Source organism: Oxyura jamaicensis, chromosome 1 (assembly GCF_011077185.1).
Source record: "Oxyura jamaicensis isolate SHBP4307 breed ruddy duck chromosome 1, BPBGC_Ojam_1.0, whole genome shotgun sequence".
NCBI lineage: Eukaryota > Metazoa > Chordata > Aves > Anseriformes > Anatidae > Oxyura > Oxyura jamaicensis.
The window spans coordinates 83,052,604-83,070,563 of NC_048893.1; the positions used below are offsets into that span (position 1 = coordinate 83,052,604).

Consider the following 17,960-nt stretch of genomic DNA (forward strand, 5'->3'; position numbering starts at 1 on the left):
CCTTCGCCTCCCCTCGGGTGAGTCGAGCCAATCGGAAGCGAGGACCGCGCCGGCACCTCCAGCAGCCAGCCAATGGGTTGAGTGAAAGCCAAGGGGCGCGAGCAGCGATTGGCAGGCGGATGGGAGAAGGCGGGGCGCGGCGGCGCGGTTGCTAGGCAGACTAAGATGGCCGCGCTGGACAGGGTCAAGGTGCTGGTGCTGGGCGACTCCGGTGAGTGCGCCCACCCCCGGGGCGCCCCCTCCCCACCGGCCGGCTACCGCGGCGCATGCGCAGTGAGCCGCTGTCGTTCCCCCCCCCCCCCCCCCCCCCCGGGGCCGGCGGCCGTTGGGGCCGTTAGGGCCGTTACCGGTGGCCGTTGGGCGCCGGTGCTTGACCGGGCCCGTTTTTTTCGTCCGTTGCAGGTGTGGGGAAGTCATCGCTCGTGCACCTGCTGTGCCACAACGAGGTGCTGGGAAACCCGTCGTGGACGGTGGGCTGCTCGGTGGACGTCCGAGTAGGTGCCGGGCTGGGCCCCTCGCTACGTAAAAGTTTAAAGGGTGAAGGAGGAGAAGGGCCGTGGCTTTTGTTTTCAGCCCCTTTTTGTGTTCACTTCCACCCCAGGAAGAGCTGTGCTTCAAGGTTCTGTTTTGCTGAAAACGGTCCTTCGAACAAGAAGCACTGAATAAGAAGAGAAGGTTGCTAAGAGTGAATTCAGAGCAGCTTCTCACTGCTGCGGCCAGCAGCGCGTTGCAGGTTGCCCAGTGGCCAGGTTAAATCAGAAGGCACAGGACTTCACTGAGAAACAGTCAGAGCACCATTAAATTGTCACCCAAACAGGCTGGGGAAAAAAGCGTTAACACGTTTTATTTGGAGGGTACAGAGTATGACCTCTTGTGTTGCCTGCTCGTTGCAGAGGAATGAGGTTCTTCATCATGAAGCTTTCAGCCCTACATGGTCCTTTGTTATAGGCTGTGGGTTTCATCTCAATTCCAAAACATGTTTCCAAAATTTAGGGGAAGAAATATGGCAATCCATTTGACTGTGAAGCAAGCCAAAATTTTTTCTTGATTAATTCAGTTGAGATGGCAGTTAGAATTTGGGGAGGGAATTGATGCAGTCAGTTGGAATCCAGTGTGTCAATACGCTTAGTCCTGCAGTACTACCATGCAGGTTTTAACAAGCACAAGAAGTCAGGTCCTTGTCTTTACATCTGCTTCAGCAGCACACTGTTTCTAAGTACACCATGAGGAATAAGGTCTGTTAATATTTGGGTGGAAAGAATGTTCCTGGCTGACTCACCAAACTCCATGTCACAGGAGAAGGAACTATGATAGCCATTGGCCACTGCTTGACTCAATCCATCCAGTACCTTCCCACTTGAAAGATTTGAAATTCTGTTGATATTAAAATTTGCAAATTTCTATCCATGCATCCTTTCCTTTGAGATACTAAGTTAAAGGTCTGGTGGTTTATCTGTATCACTAAAGTAGCGAATAAGAGATTACAAACATAATAGTGCAGTATTTCACCTGAACAGGAAAGTGCTGTATGGAATAACTTCTACAAGCTGATGCTGTGGTTATGTATGATGTGAATTTTCCACTAGATCCATGACTACAAAGAAGGGACTCCAGAAGAGAAGACGTACTATATTGAGCTGTGGGATGTTGGAGGTTCAGTGGGTAGTGCCACTAGTGTAAAAAGCACGCGAGCAGTATTTTATAACTCACTGAATGGTAAGTTTGCTTGGTGTAAATCTTTTTTTCTGTGTCTTTTTTTGTTAAGAGCACTCTTTTGGTTCCGGAGCAGGACTCCTTTAAGTCTGGCTGATGGCTATCCTCTTCTTTTTTTCTGATTCCAGTACATTTTTACAAGAAGGAAACTAAAGCCATTCTTAGACAGAATTTATGGATTCAGTTTTAAACTGGAAAGCTTTTTTAGGCAAACCTGTGCAAATGAGCTTCATCAACCTTTCCCTTCAGTCTTGTGCAGCTGGTGCAACAGAGAATCTTTGAAATTGGGGTGGCATCCTTTCCAGCTATGCTTGTAGACATAAAAGGCTGCCTTCACCTTTCCAGGCCTGATAGACATGCAGAAATATCATTGATATTTTCTTGCCTGTTCAGTTCCAAAATCTATAGTTGAGAAACTTTATTTGAATTTATGATATGGTATGAATTTGAATTTATGACAGGAACTTTGATAGTTATATCCCATCCTTGACAAATTTGAACTGTTCTCCCATAAGTTTGCAATATTCTGATAACCATCTTGCCCTCTGCTCATCCAGTTTGCCAAGTTATCTTGCAACTTGCTGATGATGGAAAGTAATATTTTATTCCATTGAAAGGATGGCATCCCTTCCTTTGAGGTACTGAGCTAAAGGTCTGGTGGTTCATCTGTACCACTAAAGTAGCGAATAAGAGACTATAAACATAATAGTGCAATATTTCAGTCGTTATTTTCAGCATCCACAGCTAGTTCACCAAAAATAGATGTATGCAAGATTAACATCCGCTTCTGAAACTCTGTCTCAAATATTGTGATTCTTTCTTCCTCATCATTTGAGGACCTTCAATAAAGAGTTAAGCCATACAATAAACATTTTTGCTCTGTGCTTGTTTAAGTAGCTATTTCTTCCTCTTTCCCAGGAGGAAAACTGTGTGCAGGTATCTCTTACTTATATTGTTAACCAGACCTCTCTAAATAAGGTTTGCGTTGAGTTGGGCTCACAAAGTAAGCCTTGTTGGTACATGAAAAATATGGATTTCTTTTTGACACCAAATTCACAGTGTGCCAGCCTGTGTAGGTCAGACTTGGAAATATCCTAGAACAGCACATTAGGAGATGAAATTTCAAAGTTATGTATCTGAGCTATAATTGATGAAGTTATTAAAATAGAGTTAATTATTTCCACTGCCCAAAAGATAGTTATAGCCAGCTCACATATGAAAACCATTGGCTTCGGTAGTAAGCCTTGGCTCTGGTTTCTTTCATTAGATAAATCCTTTCATTAGAGCTTGTCTCACAAATTGCCGGTTTGACCTGATGTAAGAAGAGAAGATGAATGCATTCCCTCTGCCTGACTGCACGTCCTTTCTAGGCTTGCGGTGATCTGAAAAACCTGACATCAAAAGATGGTTAATGTTTGGTTGTGGCAATGTCTGTGCAGACTGTCAGGGAGACCTGGTTGTTTCGAGATCAGATACAGTTTACTCTTCATTTGATCGCAGATCTTCAGCTTCAGTGTCCTTGCCTCCGCTGTGTGGATTGTGATAGTCTAGGACAATGAAAATGCAGCAAGGCTGCGGCTCGCAGAGCTTTATGTGGGAGGAACGTATCCTTGAGTGGTCATAGGTCCTGTCCACTCTTTTTTGATGTTGACAGTCTTTTCTGCTGGTGCAACTATCTGTGTAAGTTTTCAGTGAAACAGATAAGGGAACTGACCTGTAAAAAACACAGCTGGGGAAGACTGTCAGGAGGTGGGGCATGTTTCTCCCAGCAATGCCTCTCAGTCCGTTGCCATAGGCCAAGTTACATCGTGTCATGCTTTTTCTCCCTGTGCTGGGGATGGGCAGATGGTTTAGTTGCCTTTTTATGCTCTTACTGAGATAAATGCTTGCAAGTAGGGATATGGTTGTGACGTGCTGGGAACTCTCATTGCAACGAGTCTCTGCACAGTAATGTGGGGTGGTGGGGAATGCGTGTGGAAATGTGGTTTGTTTGTAGTGTACAGTGGGTGGTATCTTTGGGTGTTGAGATTAAATGAAAGAATTAAAAATTACAATTAAAAATAATAAAAGAAACATTAAAATAACATGTTTTCTACATCTGTGGGGTGTGAAGTGTCTTGAGAACAAACCCCGATGAAGATAAAAGGTATAATGCCATTTTGTCCTTGATTTAATGATGGTTTAAAGTCTGGAGGAAGTGGGAACATTCCACAGGTTGCAGAAGGTGCGAATAAATAGAAATTTGCTAGCAGGAGTTGGTAATTGAGTTAGGAACTGTGGTTATCAGAAGTGGGTGTCTGTTAATAGTACAGCTAGGAGATTTGTCTGGCAGTTTTCCTGTTTCAGAATTCACATTTTGAAGAATCATAGTAGTGAAAAATGATGGAAGCTATAATGCATGACATCATATTAATTCATATTTAACTACATGGTGGGCTGTGAAAATTTGTCTGTTTCCCCTTTGGGTACCTCCCCAGGTACCTGGCATCTGTTTTTGAAAATAGTGCTCTGTAAACCCTTAAAGAAAAGAAAAGAAAAGAAAAGAAAAGAAAGGAAAAGAAAAGAAAAGAAAAGAAAAGAAAAGAAAAGAAAAGAAAAGAAAAGAAAAGAGAAAAGAGAAAAGAGAAAAGAAAGGAAAAGAAATAGTTTTTTGACTTCTTAGATGGTGTGACCAAAAAAAAAAAAAAAAGTTTACTAATTATGCAAAACAGAGAAAAGCTGAATTCTCTGTTGCATTGATAGAGTTTGGGTATTCTTAGGACTCGATGAAGCACAATCAGGGACTGCCTGCATGCCTCTTATGGGTTAAATCTGAGATAGCTGTTCTTTTCCTCCTTTTATGAGATTTTTCTCTTAGCTCTTATCCAATTCATGATAAGCAGCTTTAAAAAAACAGTTGCATCCTGATATTGTCAGCTTTACTCATTTACTTTACCGATTATACTTCCCTTTCTTGATTCTCAGATATCTGGGAACCTGCAGATGTCATTTTCTTAAGATAAGAAAAAAATATGTATCATTAAATAACATCTTGCTACCTACTCTTTCACTTTAGGAATAATTTTAGTGCATGACTTAACCAACAAGAAATCATCCCAGAATTTGTATCGCTGGTCTTTGGAAGCACTCAACAGAGATGTTGCTCCAACAGGAGTTCTTGTGACAAACGGGTGAGTGAAATCATAAGTGCACGATTAAGACACGGTAATTCCAGGCTGTTATGGAAGTCTTTGTTCATCCCTAAAGCTACTTGAAAACTACAGAATGTTAGGTGTGGCTGAACTTTTAATAAATAAATTTTAAAAAATGGGGGAGTATCAAAGAAAATTGCTATTCTTTACATTTCACACTGCTGATCAGGCCATTCTGTTGGTAGCTTCCCAAACAGTAGATCTTGCTTTAAAGAAAAAGATGTTTACCACATCTTTCATTTGTTTGAGGCTTCTGTGAGAGCAGGTCCATTCCCTGATACCTGAAGGCTTGTATGTCTGTACTGAGAGATGCATAGCACTTGTACAATCAGTGTCATGGGATGGCTGGTTTCTGTTCTGAAAGGCTTCCTTCCCTTCAATGCACCCAGACCAAGGAAGTTCACTTTTTGAGGGGTGGGAGTGATTTCAGGAGTGTGCCGAACAAAAAGAGCTTGAAGAATTCTGCACAAAGAGCACTTTAATAATGAGCTTTCCAACATCTTGTCAAGTATGCCCTCTTGTTATCTCTGTGCTCCTGTTATACACATAATCAAGGAGGTTTTCAGATCATTGATAAACCACATGCATGAGCAGGAATGCAATGGGCAGCTTTCTGGGGAAGAATCAATTATTTATTCCTGTGCTGGTGCACAGGTGCTTCTATAGAAACATGGGAGAAGGGAAGGACAGAATTTGCATTATGTAAACTGAAAATTTCTCCGGTTTTTCCACAGAAAGATTTTTCACAACTTTTTTTAATTTTCAAAAGCTTCACTTATGTCAGGGACAGATGCTCAGGCCCTTAGCAAACACTTGATCAAGTTATTACTCGTAAAGTTACTTTCTATGAAGTTTGGTTTACAGTAAAAATGAAAGGCATCCTAAGGGCAATGGTTGGAACTTGGACTTGTAATGACATTTAATTAAATTTGATTAATTTGATCATTATTCGTATCTGAATCAAAGCTTGCAGGTATTCAGCTTGTAGTGGCTACTTTTACTTAAATATAGAATCATAGACAAATTAAGGTAGGAAAAACCTCCAAGATCATCTGGTCCAACCATCCCCCTACTACCAATGTCACCCACTAAAACATGTCCCTGAGTGCCCAACCTTTCCTTAAACACCCCCAGGGATGATGACTCCACCACCTCCCTGGGCAGCCCGTCCCAATGCCTGACTGCTCTTTCTGGGAAGAAATGTCTCCTAATTTCCAACCTAAAACTCTCCTGGTGCAACTTGAGGATACTCCCTCTAATCCTATCACTAGTTATCTGCGAGAAGAGGCCGATCCCCAGCTCCCCCCATCTTCCTTTCAGGTGGTTGCAGAGAGCAGTGAAGTCTCCCCTGAACCTTCCCTTCTCCAGACTAAACAACCCCAGTTCCCTCAGCCGCTCCTCATGGCACTTGTGTTCCAGGCCATTCACCAGCTTCATAGCCCTTCTCTGGAAGAAGTTAGTAATGCAACACCTCAGAAGTGTTATTCAACCCGCTTTAATGTGGAAAGCATTTCACAATTGCAATTTATTTCATTGCCCTTAAAAATTCTATATTAAGGAACTTTGATTGGTCAGACAGAGTTGCCAGCTACCTGCTCTGTCTTTGATGGCCATGTATGCTTGGTACAGTACTGGAATTCCTGTTTCTTTCCTGCTTGTGTAAATTATCTAGCATTTTTTCTGACCTGCAGTTCATCTATGCAGAGAAGAAATCCAATCGTGTTTTTTCTCTTTTAGTTTCTGTGTAGAGAGTTAGATGTAGAAGCCCTTCCTTAATTTACAGATAGGGTGTGTTCTCACTTAAATAAATAATGTTCTGTAAATTACACTTACTTGAAAGTGTTGGAGAATCTGATGGTGCCTCTGTGCCCACTTAGATGAGCATCCCTCCATTTGGGATTGTATTTATTTCCTTCAACAGTGACTATGACCGTGAACAGTTTGCTGATAACCAGATTCCACTGCTGGTAATAGGAACTAAGCTGGACCAGATCCCAGAAACTAAGCGTAATGAAGTTTTGACCAGAACAGCTTTCTTGGCTGAGGATTTCAATGCTGAAGAGATCAATTTGGTTAGTATCCTTGTCACCAATGTTGTTTTTCTTTTAAATGGGAGGGATTCTGACTTTTGTTAAGTAGAGATGTTGTTACAAAAATTGGGCTTCTAGAGATTTTCTCAGTAGTGCTGCAGTCATGCACGTTTTGATCATATGTCTCAGTTACATGATGAAACGATAGCCTTGGTTTCACTACAGGGAGGTAGAGGGGGTTAGATAAGGTCACCAAAGCTTGGAATTGATGGCTGGGGTTTAAAATTCCCCTTTTCTTAGTTTTGACCAAAAGTATTTTTGAATGAAACATCAAGACCCCATTAGTTATTTCTGTATATTTATATATAACGTGTGTACTTATATGTGTTGTGGGTTAACCCCGTTAGGCAGCTAAGTTGTTCGCTCACTCCCACCCAGTGGGATGGGGGAGAGAATCGGAAGGATTAAAGTGAGGAAACTCGTAGGTTGAAGTAAAGACAGTTTAACAGGTAAAGCAAAAGCTGTGCATGCAAGCAAGGCAAAATAAGGAATTCAGTCATTACGTCCCCTCAGCAGGCAGATGGTCAGCCACTTCAAGGAAAGCAGGACTTGATCGTGCATAGTGGTTACTTGGGAAGACAAGTGCCATGTCTCCTAACATCACCACTTTCCTTCTCCTTTCCCAAAGCTTTTATGGCTGAGCATGACATCCTGTGGTATGGGATATCCCTTTGGCCAGCTGGGGTCAGCTGTCCCAGCTGTGTCTCCTCCCAGCTTCTTGCCCACCTCCAGCCTCCTTGCGGGTGGAGCGATGTGAGGAACGGAAAGGCTACATGCTGTGTGAGCACTGTTCAGCAATAGCCACGACATTGGTGTGTTACCAGCGCTGCTTTGGTCTCAAATTCAAAACATATCACCATGAAAGCTTGACCATATGTGCATGTTTGAGGGAAATGGTGTGTTGATTTCCATGTGTATGACTTCCTTGCACTGATTTCCATGTGATTGGTTTGTTGGTTCTAGGATTGCACCAATCCCCGTTACTTGGCGGCAGGTTCTTCCAACGCTGTCAAGCTAAGCAGATTTTTTGATAAGGTAAGTCAGGTCAATTAAATAGGTTTTATTGTTCTATATATTGAACACTGTCTGTGATTTCAGCACGGAACAATAGTTAGCTATTCCTTTCACATTCTGCTTCTTGTGTTGGTTCAAGCTAGGTATGGGCAGGATGAAGACTGGTCCGCGCTTGGAGACCACTGGAAAGTAGCTGATTCACTTGAAAGTTTGGTTTTTGATCTACGTAGAGCAATGCAGAAGAACTCACAACTCTGCAAACTCTGCGTATGCTTTTGGGTCTTTTGGCAGGCCAGAGGGTTTGCAGTGTGCTGAAGTAGTTATGTGGGGAGTTACAGGGCTATAGTGAGCTCTGTTGCTCCTGGTTAAAGCAAACTTCAGGAATGTAGAAACTTTGCACATTCCTCTTCTGCACAAGAGAGCATCAAGGCCTACTGTGAAAATGACAGGAGTGCTCTAAGGCACTTTGCATTCCCTGTGGAGCAGATCAGCTCCTGTAACAGATTGTTCTTTAAAAAAAGGATCTTTTTAAAGATCTTTTAAGATATTTTAAAAATCTAAGAATCTTTTTACAGATTTTTTTAAAAAATCTGAGGTTAGGCATATGTGGTGCCTGCTAAAATCATTCTCTCACTGTTTTTCCCAGGTCATAGAGAAGAGATACTTCTTAAGAGATGGCAATCAGGTTTGTGATTTTTTCGTACTTTTTTGTTTTGTTTTTTCCCTGTGTCATATGAACTGCTGATAGAGGCTGTTTTTAAAACATGGGCTTCATGTGACTTAAATGCTAATCTGTGCTGGTTTTCAAGTTTTTAAATCTGTGGGAGCACAGCTGCTTTGGATAGGAAGAAAAATGCCTGACTTCTGTCAGCTGAAATATGTGTCTGTAATGTGATCAGTAGTGCAATAGGTAAGTATGCTAACCTAGTAGAGGTAGAATGGGCAAATGAGATCTCTTTCAGATCTCTCAGCTTCAGGCTACCTGTTTACATGTTTAGGCCAGAGATGCCATCTTGAAGGTCAATGAATAAGTGTTTTTGCACAGGTAGAACTAGCATTTTATGCTTTGTACAGGTAGTTATCATAGAACATGTGGAACCACAAGAAAAACAGCAGTGTGATACCAGCATGTAATTCATTCCTATCGGTTAAATGAACTGTTTTCAGTGCAGTTGGTGAAGCACAAAAGAAGTGACTCTCATGATTTGGGCAGGTCACTTCAACTTTTTGTTGCCCCAGTTTTCCCATGTGTTGCCTTTCATATAGGGAATAGTGAGGTTCCTTCCACTCATCATGTTTGTGAGGTGCTTGCAAATTACAGTGAATAGCACCTGTGAAATACAATCAAATGTATCACAAAGTGTAGCTGTACTGAAAGCCCCTTAGGGTGAGTGAAAAAAAAATCCAGAATTACAAACTGCTTACTTTCTATGAGTATGTTCTTACGTGTTTTAGTAATAAATTTGCTTTTTCCTGTTTGAGTTCTGCAAGATTGCTTTTTTTTTTTTTTCCTCCCCTTTCCTCTCCTCCTCTCATCCTAGAGAAAGGAAGTCTCTGTTTCATGGGGATAATAGCTTAATGCAGAAATCTGCTTGAGTGCTGGTTGTCTTTGATGCATGACGTAAGATTTTTGTTTTCTTATTTGATCACTTTTAGTGGCTAGCCAGAGATTATATTTTTTACAGCCTCATGCCAAAGATTACAGCCTGCTGATTGCTACTTTCATCTGCCTCGCTGACAACAGCTCCAAAGCTTAAAACAAATCTTAAGCAGAGGGCAGTCATATTTAAAGAGACAAAATCCAAACTGGAACTGGAGATTTCAATGTAACCTCATGATGTTATTATTAGAAGTGATCTGTTTAATGCAGATCTTATGAATCTGTTTCTGGGTTTTCTACAATAGGTTTCTTCAATCACTTGTGTTCTGGGGTACTTTTATTATCAAATTCCTCAGGATGAAATGAATGAAAAGTTTCAAAATACTTGTAGCAGTGGCCTCAATCAGATCTCATATAAGTAAATAATTGTTACTCTTAATTACTGATTTTAATACAAAAAATGCTAAAGCAACTAAATTTTTAGCTCTCATATCTTGCTACTTTTGAGTTATAATGATTTCATTTTTCCTTTTTGAATTCTCAGAGCAATTTGGATTAGTTGAATCTGTGTGCAAAACTGTCTGGCTTCTCTTAGAGTTGATTACTTTTCAGGCTTGAACAAAATAATTCTTGGATGAATACCTTGCATATCTGTTTGTGTTTTAGATCTGAAAATCCTAACTAAATTTAAGTTGTGTTTTTGTAGTGGGCTTTTATTTTGAGTAAGCTCGTAAACTTCCTCAGTTTACCAGTGAGGTGTGTAACACACACAATCTGCTTTGTATTGTGAATTGCATTCTCTTCCCGTATCATCCATACATGCCCCTATTCTGGCATGATCTGTATGCTTGGCCAACCCCTTCCATTTTAATATACTATATCTCCTATAAGAATATGGGTGTACTTACAGAGTCTGCTGTTTCTGCTTATGTGTAGTTAGACATAAAAGTTATTCTGGATGGTTATCACGGTTGTATGAAGCCACCAATAGGACAGCCATCTAATACAGTACTAGAGGCCAATGTATCTCTTTCAGGGGATTCATGGGTGCACTGAATTGCAAATCTGTTTGAAATACCATTAAGCCAGAGAAGCTTCTGACAGTTTTGAGTAGATTTTTTTTGTAAGCACTCATTGTCACAGTGTAAGCAGTATATATAGATAGGCTGCGAAAATAGGAGTGCTAATCCTCTGCATTGTTGCAGCCATTTCTATTCTGATGGCTTTCTCAAAGCCTTCACCATTTGATAAACCTGTACTTTCAACTACCTGTGAAGTACTGCTGTCTCAGGTTAGACAGCATTAAGTATCAACGGTTGTTTAATAGAACGTAGTAATAATATTTTACAGTTTCAAAAATGAGTGGAGGCGAGATTCTTTTATGCATTTGAATCTGGGGGAAAATATGCACTCTGTAATCCCTAATTAACTGGTTTAAGATTTACCCAAGAAATCAAGGCTTTCATTTTAAACCTTGACAACCGAGCCTTAAGGACAAAAGCCACAGGACAAAAAATCCATGCTCCAGTTTTACCTCTTGTTTAATTGACGGTACTCCTCTAGCAGTAAGCTAGCATTTTAGTCCTGATTCTGGAGACAGCGTGGAACAGGAGCGCATTGTTGCAGTTGGCTTGGTAACAGGTGCATGAATATGGTCTAGAGGGAGCTCCTGCTGATTCTGATGACATATCTTTTCTGTCTCTAGATTCCTGGCTTCTCGGAAAGAAAGAGGTTTGGAGGAGGAACGCTGAAGAGCCTTCATTACGACTGAACATTGAAGGAGAAGTGGAACATGACTTCTCTGAGTTTCTGACCACATTCCCATTCCCACTGGATGCTTAAAGACAATAATTCTTATGTCAAGCAGAATAAAATGGAATCATGATTTGGCTGGATAGACTGCTGAAGCTACTCTTGCTGGAAAAGACTTGAAGAATTTCCAGAAATCTAATTTGAAACCTAGAGTCTTTCTTAGGATTGCGGGCCGTCTGGAGATACGGGAACATTTGGGGAAAATGTGCAATAAATTCAGTGCCTCCCACACTGCTGTGGGAAACTATCATGCATAGCACATATATTTGACATCTTTTTCTCTATTTTGGAAGCTTATGGACAATCTTTGCATTGAATTTCATTCATCTTACCTCCATCAGAAAGATAACACTGAATGGGCTTCTTATTTGTAGTAAAGTGAACAAAACAAATGAGCAAAACATAAGAATGGGTAAGGAATGGTCTGGAAAATAATAGAATGTCATTATTAAATGAATGGTGTTGTCTCACCTGAAACACACTCTACAGGCCTATATAATAGAAGGGATAAAAACAATAGATGAGAGATGAAAAAAGGAGTTGAAGCCTAAAAAAATTCACAAGTGGAAAAGAAGTGGTATTAATTCTGCTGCTTAAAATCAAATTGTTTACGCTGGAGAGGAAAAAGTGAATTGGATACTCCTGTTTTTCTTTACAAACCTGAGTGTCTTGTTCTTAAGTTAAAAGGCAATACATTGAAAAATGCTGGAACAAGTGTGGTCTTACACAGTGCTTATGTGGAACATATGCGACGTGGTCTTACTGAGCCTGAACACTGAGTAGATTCAGAAAACATGAAATATAAGAACATCCAGTGCTGAATTAGAATGGATAGAAATTTAAAAGGGATATAAAGGCCTGTAAGGAGTAGAAACTGAGTACAATTAGAAAGTAAGTTATTTGATAATATGTTTCCTTTTCATATTAATGCTAAGGACACAAGACTGTCCACTTGGGGTGGTCTCCTCTACTGTGGAAGCTGCTTGCGAAATAGCCCGAGCTCCCCAGAATTAGATGGAGTGTTGAAAGCCAGATTCATAGCAGTTTCTTCTTTCCCTTTCCTTTCCCCTCCTTTCTTGTAGTCACTGCTAATGGTTAAGCCTCTGGCAAAGGCTAACTAGAAGCTGGAGTTAGATATAATTACAGATTAATAATAAATGGGGTAGGAGGAAGTAAAATGCTGGTGTGAAAATGACAGTGAGCGGAGTTCTGCAGTCTCCAGATTACATCTGCCTGCAGCTCTTCCCTAGCAGCTGCTTGGAAATAAATGGAAAGCTGCCTATTGCCACTAATCAGGACAAAAATGACAGCTAGGTGCACCAGTCAAAATTACTAAAAATATGGATACTTTACTTTTCCTTAGGCCATTTCCAGAAAGGTCTCAGAACGTTTGCAAATGTGAGTGCATTATGTTTATGGATTCCTGTACGAAATAGGTTGTTAGTTTACAATTACTTTATGGCCAAGAAAAATAAGGTAGCAAATATTATTAGCAGAAAACTCATGTCTGAGCTATGCAGCTCATGACAGCATGAATGTCTGTCTCTGCTTCTTTGACAATGAAAGCTGGAATTATTTTCTCAAGGTCAGATTCTGTCTTGTGGAGCTCTGGAGTCCCTCCTGTTACCAAGGAGCTGTAGAGGACGTCAAGAAAGCTAGGCCTGTTTTCTCCTTCACCCTGTGGCTTTAAGAGAATTGAGTGTTGCAGAGTAAGGAAGGCTGTTCAGTTTAAGATGCTGCATGAAGCAACGGTTGCACAGGTCTTTGATATGGAAGCAGCAGCTTTCCAAAGCAGCTTTTCCTCTTCACTTAATAGTAAAGGAGCATTGCTTAGCATGCTGTAGGGTAAGCTCTAGTTGCAACTCACCTGTGTTTGAGTGTTTCACTCCTGAGCCTCCACAAAGAAGAAACAAAGCCAGTGTGAGAAACCTTGTGATGGTCAGTTCACACTGCGGGAGCAGGACTGGATGCACAGGTCCTATGCGTCAGGGGAACTGAAGGCTATGACAATCAGGATGTAGGAACAAATGAGAAATAAGTACTCTTGTGGTAGAAGGAAGAGAAGATAAAGGACCAGTACTGAGGAAAACTGTGGAGCATGTGGGCAAGCAGTAGAAGGTTAGCAGGTTGACAGAGTTTTCTTGAGGCTGTGGCTCCTGATGGAGCTGAGCTGTTTGTCTGGGCTCACTCATCCAGCTCTGAGCCATAAAACTCAGGCTGGCCTAAAAGTGTCTGAACACCAGTTTAAACTTGTCACCCAAAAGAGCTGTGTTCGTCTTCCTCCCAGATATTCATTGTCCAGGCCAGGTTATTTCCATCCACTGTTGAACGAACTGACTTGCTGCATGGTGTGACAAGTGACATCATGGTCAGTGTTGCTGTCTCCTCTGCAAAGTGAAGCATGCTTCCCTGGAGGCATGGCTCTGATGTATCTGTTTATCAAACTGTAGTGCTTTCAATACATTGGGAATTAAAGAATTTACCTTTTTTATTTTAGTCTGGATGTTTCGCTTAAAGAAAATGAGAACCAAAGTTGTTCCAAGCCGTTTTGTGTTGTCAAAACATTTATTCTGATATCACCACCCTTAACTCTGCCAGGCCATAAATAAATCTAAACTTCAATACAGTTAATTTTAATGCACTGAAATCCTTTAGAAATCTGTCATTTGGATATAATTCTAAAGGTCAAAGGATAAATTTCTGTGCTGTTCTCTGTCAGTAGCCCTGAAAAATGACTGCAGACCCATGTGACCGGGATTACAGTGTTTTAGCATCTGTGGTCCCAGATTAGAATAGATTACTTTGTAAAATACTTACGCACTTTCTTTTCCCCCAAGTATTTTTACCTACTTTTCTTCTTGTAGCATTTCATCAGGGCCAAATTAGGGATATTAGCATATTCAAGCTATGTTTAAATATAATCCCCGAATTTCATGGTTTTCCTGTGCTTGGGGTTAGGATAATTGCAGTATCCCTGTTTTGTGGTTTTTGCATTTACATGGCTGGCACACACTTCAGCTCTCATTAAATATCTCCATACTGTTTTGGTTTGGAGTGGTAGCTTCTGTTTTCTTAAATATAATGCAGTGCAGAATGGGAAGAGAATAATAAATCAGACAAGCCGTGGGAATTGGCATAATCCCTTTCAGGCACCAGTAGCCTGCAGAGTAGGTGGGGTGTGTGATCAGGTGCATCTTTCTCTTTGTTTTAATAAGAGCTAATCAATCCATACACAAGTGGCACTAATTTAACACCATGGTTGTACCCATGTTGTGTGTAGAGCAGGAATCTCACGCCAGTGGCGGTGTATATGAAGCGGTCAGGATCCAGTGATGTGGAGTGACTGTCCCAGTTCTCTTCATCAAGTTTAACCTTACTGCCCCATCCCTCCTGTCCTTCTGCTTGACCTCTCTCTTAAACTGTCTGAACACACATTTTAAATTGTCACTAAAAAAAAAAAAAAGTGTTCATCTTTCTCCCAAATAATCATCATGCAGCTCAGCCCTGTTTTTTTATTTATTTATTTTTTGTCTCCCAAGCTTGGGCTCAGTGATCATCTCATACCTGTGTTAACGCAGTGCCATGAATCTCAGTTATTTTAAGACACGTAGGTCTCCAGTCCAGACTGAGTATCTCATTTGTTTAGATCTCATCAGGTTACCACAATCATGCATATTATTTTCCTCTTAGCATAACGTGATGCATAATAGAATCACAGATGCTGACACAGTTACCTTTACTTCTAAAAGTGCTAGGTCCACTTCAGAAATCAGTGTGTGGATTCCTTCCCCTGTGTGACCCCTCTGTGTCCCACTTCTTTTTGTGCTCTACCCCTGCGCCCTCTGATTTCCCCTTCCCACCCGTTTGTGTCTCCATTTCATCCACCTCACTTTGTCTCTCTTGCGGGATCACCTGCTTTCTGTCTCCTGGCTCTTTGTGTTTCTCTCCCCCCAGCATCTCTCCCTCCCTCCGTTTCCCTCATCCTCTCCCCCCATCTCTCTCTGGAGTCATAGGCGCACACAGTACTCATGGAGGCGCTTTTACCCAGTTCCCCTAAACCAAAGCTACGCCCTCTCTCTGTTATTTTCTTGGCAGAAATAGTGCCCGGGTGCTGTGTACCTAATGCTCAGCCAGTCTGAGGCGTCAGGGAGGATGTCTCGTGCGTGTACTTTTGAGGTGTGTTAGACTTTGACGCAGACACAGGTGAAAACTACTGCAGATGAGCAGAGAGCCTCCCTTCTCCCCAGGGGGCTTGCAGGGCTTTCTGGTGGATTTGTGTCCAGGTGAATGACTGAGGGCATAGAAGCACGAATATGTCCAGATTATGGAAAACCCCTCAAACTGCCCTCTCGATTTCCAAACAGAAATACAGGAGAACTGTATCTTCAGTAACCTTAAACTCGTCAGTGTATGCTTTTGGTTTAGTAGCAACAGGATTGCCTGCTCCTTGCAGCAATCTGCAGCAAAGGTGCCACTGGCTTTAAGCAATTTGAACTTACCCAGTAATGGGGTTTTGGGGGCAACTTTAATACCAATTTCCATTATTGATATAACAATAATACTTGCAGAGGCAGCTGCAATGTGCTCCATTTATCCCAAACGAGATACAAACCACTGTGTTGGAGCCCGCAGTCAGTAGATTTTTCATTTCGGTACGGTGAAGTCAGCGCTTGAATCGTCGTTCCTCAATTGATAAGGAGGTGACAGGCTTTGCTGAGAGAAGGGCTGCTTCTGCTTTTCACCAAAGAGAGCTTAATCCTTCTATTTCCTTTTCTTTTGTTAGCCAGCTCTTCCCATTAGAAGTCATGTTCCTGTCTCGCTTTCCTTAAGAGGATGCCAGTTTCTTTGATTCTTTTATAGGGCTGAGCTTGTCTGTGGCTTAGTGCGCTAGTTTTCTTTGACAAAAAGCTATTATCATTATTGATGAACCTGTCACTGGCTGGCAAGTTACCAGAAAGTGCTCAGAGGTAAAGCTTTCCTTAGGGTGTGCTTTGCTGCAGCGCGGTGCATTACGTCCTCAGACAGACACTGGTTTTGGAAAAAAAAAAAATCATTGGGTAGATGTTAGGTGGAAGAGGAGAAAGGAGGACAAAATCAGTCCCGATCCTCTTCAGTTTCAATCATCCAATCCACTGCGAAGTTCTAAAATAGTGAGAGCCTGAAAGATAGCCAGAACACTGGCTTTACAAACTGAAGTATTGTTCTCAGTGTTACACACTTGCACTGCTGTTGGTTTATTCTAGCGTCTGATCAGCAAATGGGGAAAATGGGGCATGGGATCCCTCTGTGGCTCCTTATGGCACACAGAACACCCAGTGAAGGAGTCTTGGGTATATGAGCAGTGGAAGGGCTTTGCAGCTGTGCATGCAGGTGATTCTCAGAACCTGTGTCTAAACAGATGCTGAAACTAGATCCGTAGCTGCAGATGTTGTTTCTTAACAGGGCGAGTGATGGTGCCTGGAACAGTTAAGGGAGGGAAGGAGATTTGTCATTGTTTGGAGTTTTTTCGGGGTAGAATTAGTAGTTTTTCGAAAGATGTGCTTTAACACAGCCTTGAGGAAAAGTCACCCAGAATGTTCATTAGGAGGGAGGTTTAGATGATCAGAGCTATCTGTGCTCTCCAAAGAGACTGTGAAACCTAGCTTAGCTGCTTAGCCATCCTCTGCTGCAAATAACATTAAGTACAGATATGTTTTCTTTTCCCTGCTTCGACATTATATCATTGAGATACAGCTTGTTGTGTCCCTTGGGCTTATCAACACGCAGAAACTCTGCTTCAATACCTACTGAAATTGCACAGGCAAATTCCCTCTCAGCACAGATTTTTCTGAAGATGTCAAACACAAGTCAAATTCATAAATAAAAATACCAGCTCTTCCTTGACTAGATCAACCAAAGGAAAGTCGGTGCTGTGTGAACAATCCAAGCCAAAGAGCAGTCGTTTCTTCTGACTAGGAGAAGGAGCATGAAGTAAAATGGTGTGTGATTAATCCATGCACTGCTACGTTCCCTTGGCCTGAAAGTTAACATTTACAAAGTGGAAATGGACTACTGGCTTTGGGTTAAAGATTTATTAAAGGACAAGAGGAGCTACTAGCTTTGAAAGCTAGGACTAAGCTCAGAGTTTTTTTGTTGCTGTCTGATACCATCCTCTCTTCCTAAGGCTTGCTCTGCTGCAGCTTACATGGGCTTGATGGGCTGCCCTACCCCTGAGTAATAAAAGGTCAGATCACAAAATTCAGTGACTGTCCAAAACGAGCACCCTCCTTGGCTGTTCGGGGGGAAGGACAGAAGAGGCCAAGGTGACTGAATCTTCCCCCAACTCCTGGAAGTGGTCCTGCTAGCCTGAAGCAGAAGCATCACAACAAGGTGAGCAGGTGGCTTCTCCAGCCTCTCTCCATGCAGCATCTGTTTTTTGGTGACGACGAGCATGTGTTCTCTGCCGCAGACAACTTTTATGACCTTTCCTGCACAAATAAATGATAATAATTAACCTGTCTGGCATCTGCTGCTGAATGGTCCCAGAAAAATGACAAGGAC

General features: G+C 41.7%; 1 protein-coding gene across 1 annotated transcript; it reads left to right on the forward strand.

The window, feature by feature from the left end:
• The first annotated feature begins 108 nt into the window (after window positions 1–108).
• Window positions 109–13,916, forward strand: RABL3 (RAB, member of RAS oncogene family like 3). Its single transcript, XM_035314761.1, has 8 exons — window positions 109–211; window positions 403–494; window positions 1,587–1,716; window positions 4,769–4,883; window positions 6,826–6,976; window positions 7,958–8,029; window positions 8,655–8,693; window positions 11,314–13,916. Exons 1-8 carry the CDS (start codon window positions 166–168, stop codon window positions 11,377–11,379), a joined length of 711 nt encoding a protein of 236 aa, XP_035170652.1. The 5' UTR covers window positions 109–165; the 3' UTR covers window positions 11,380–13,916.
• Window positions 13,917–17,960: the final 4,044 nt, after the last annotated feature.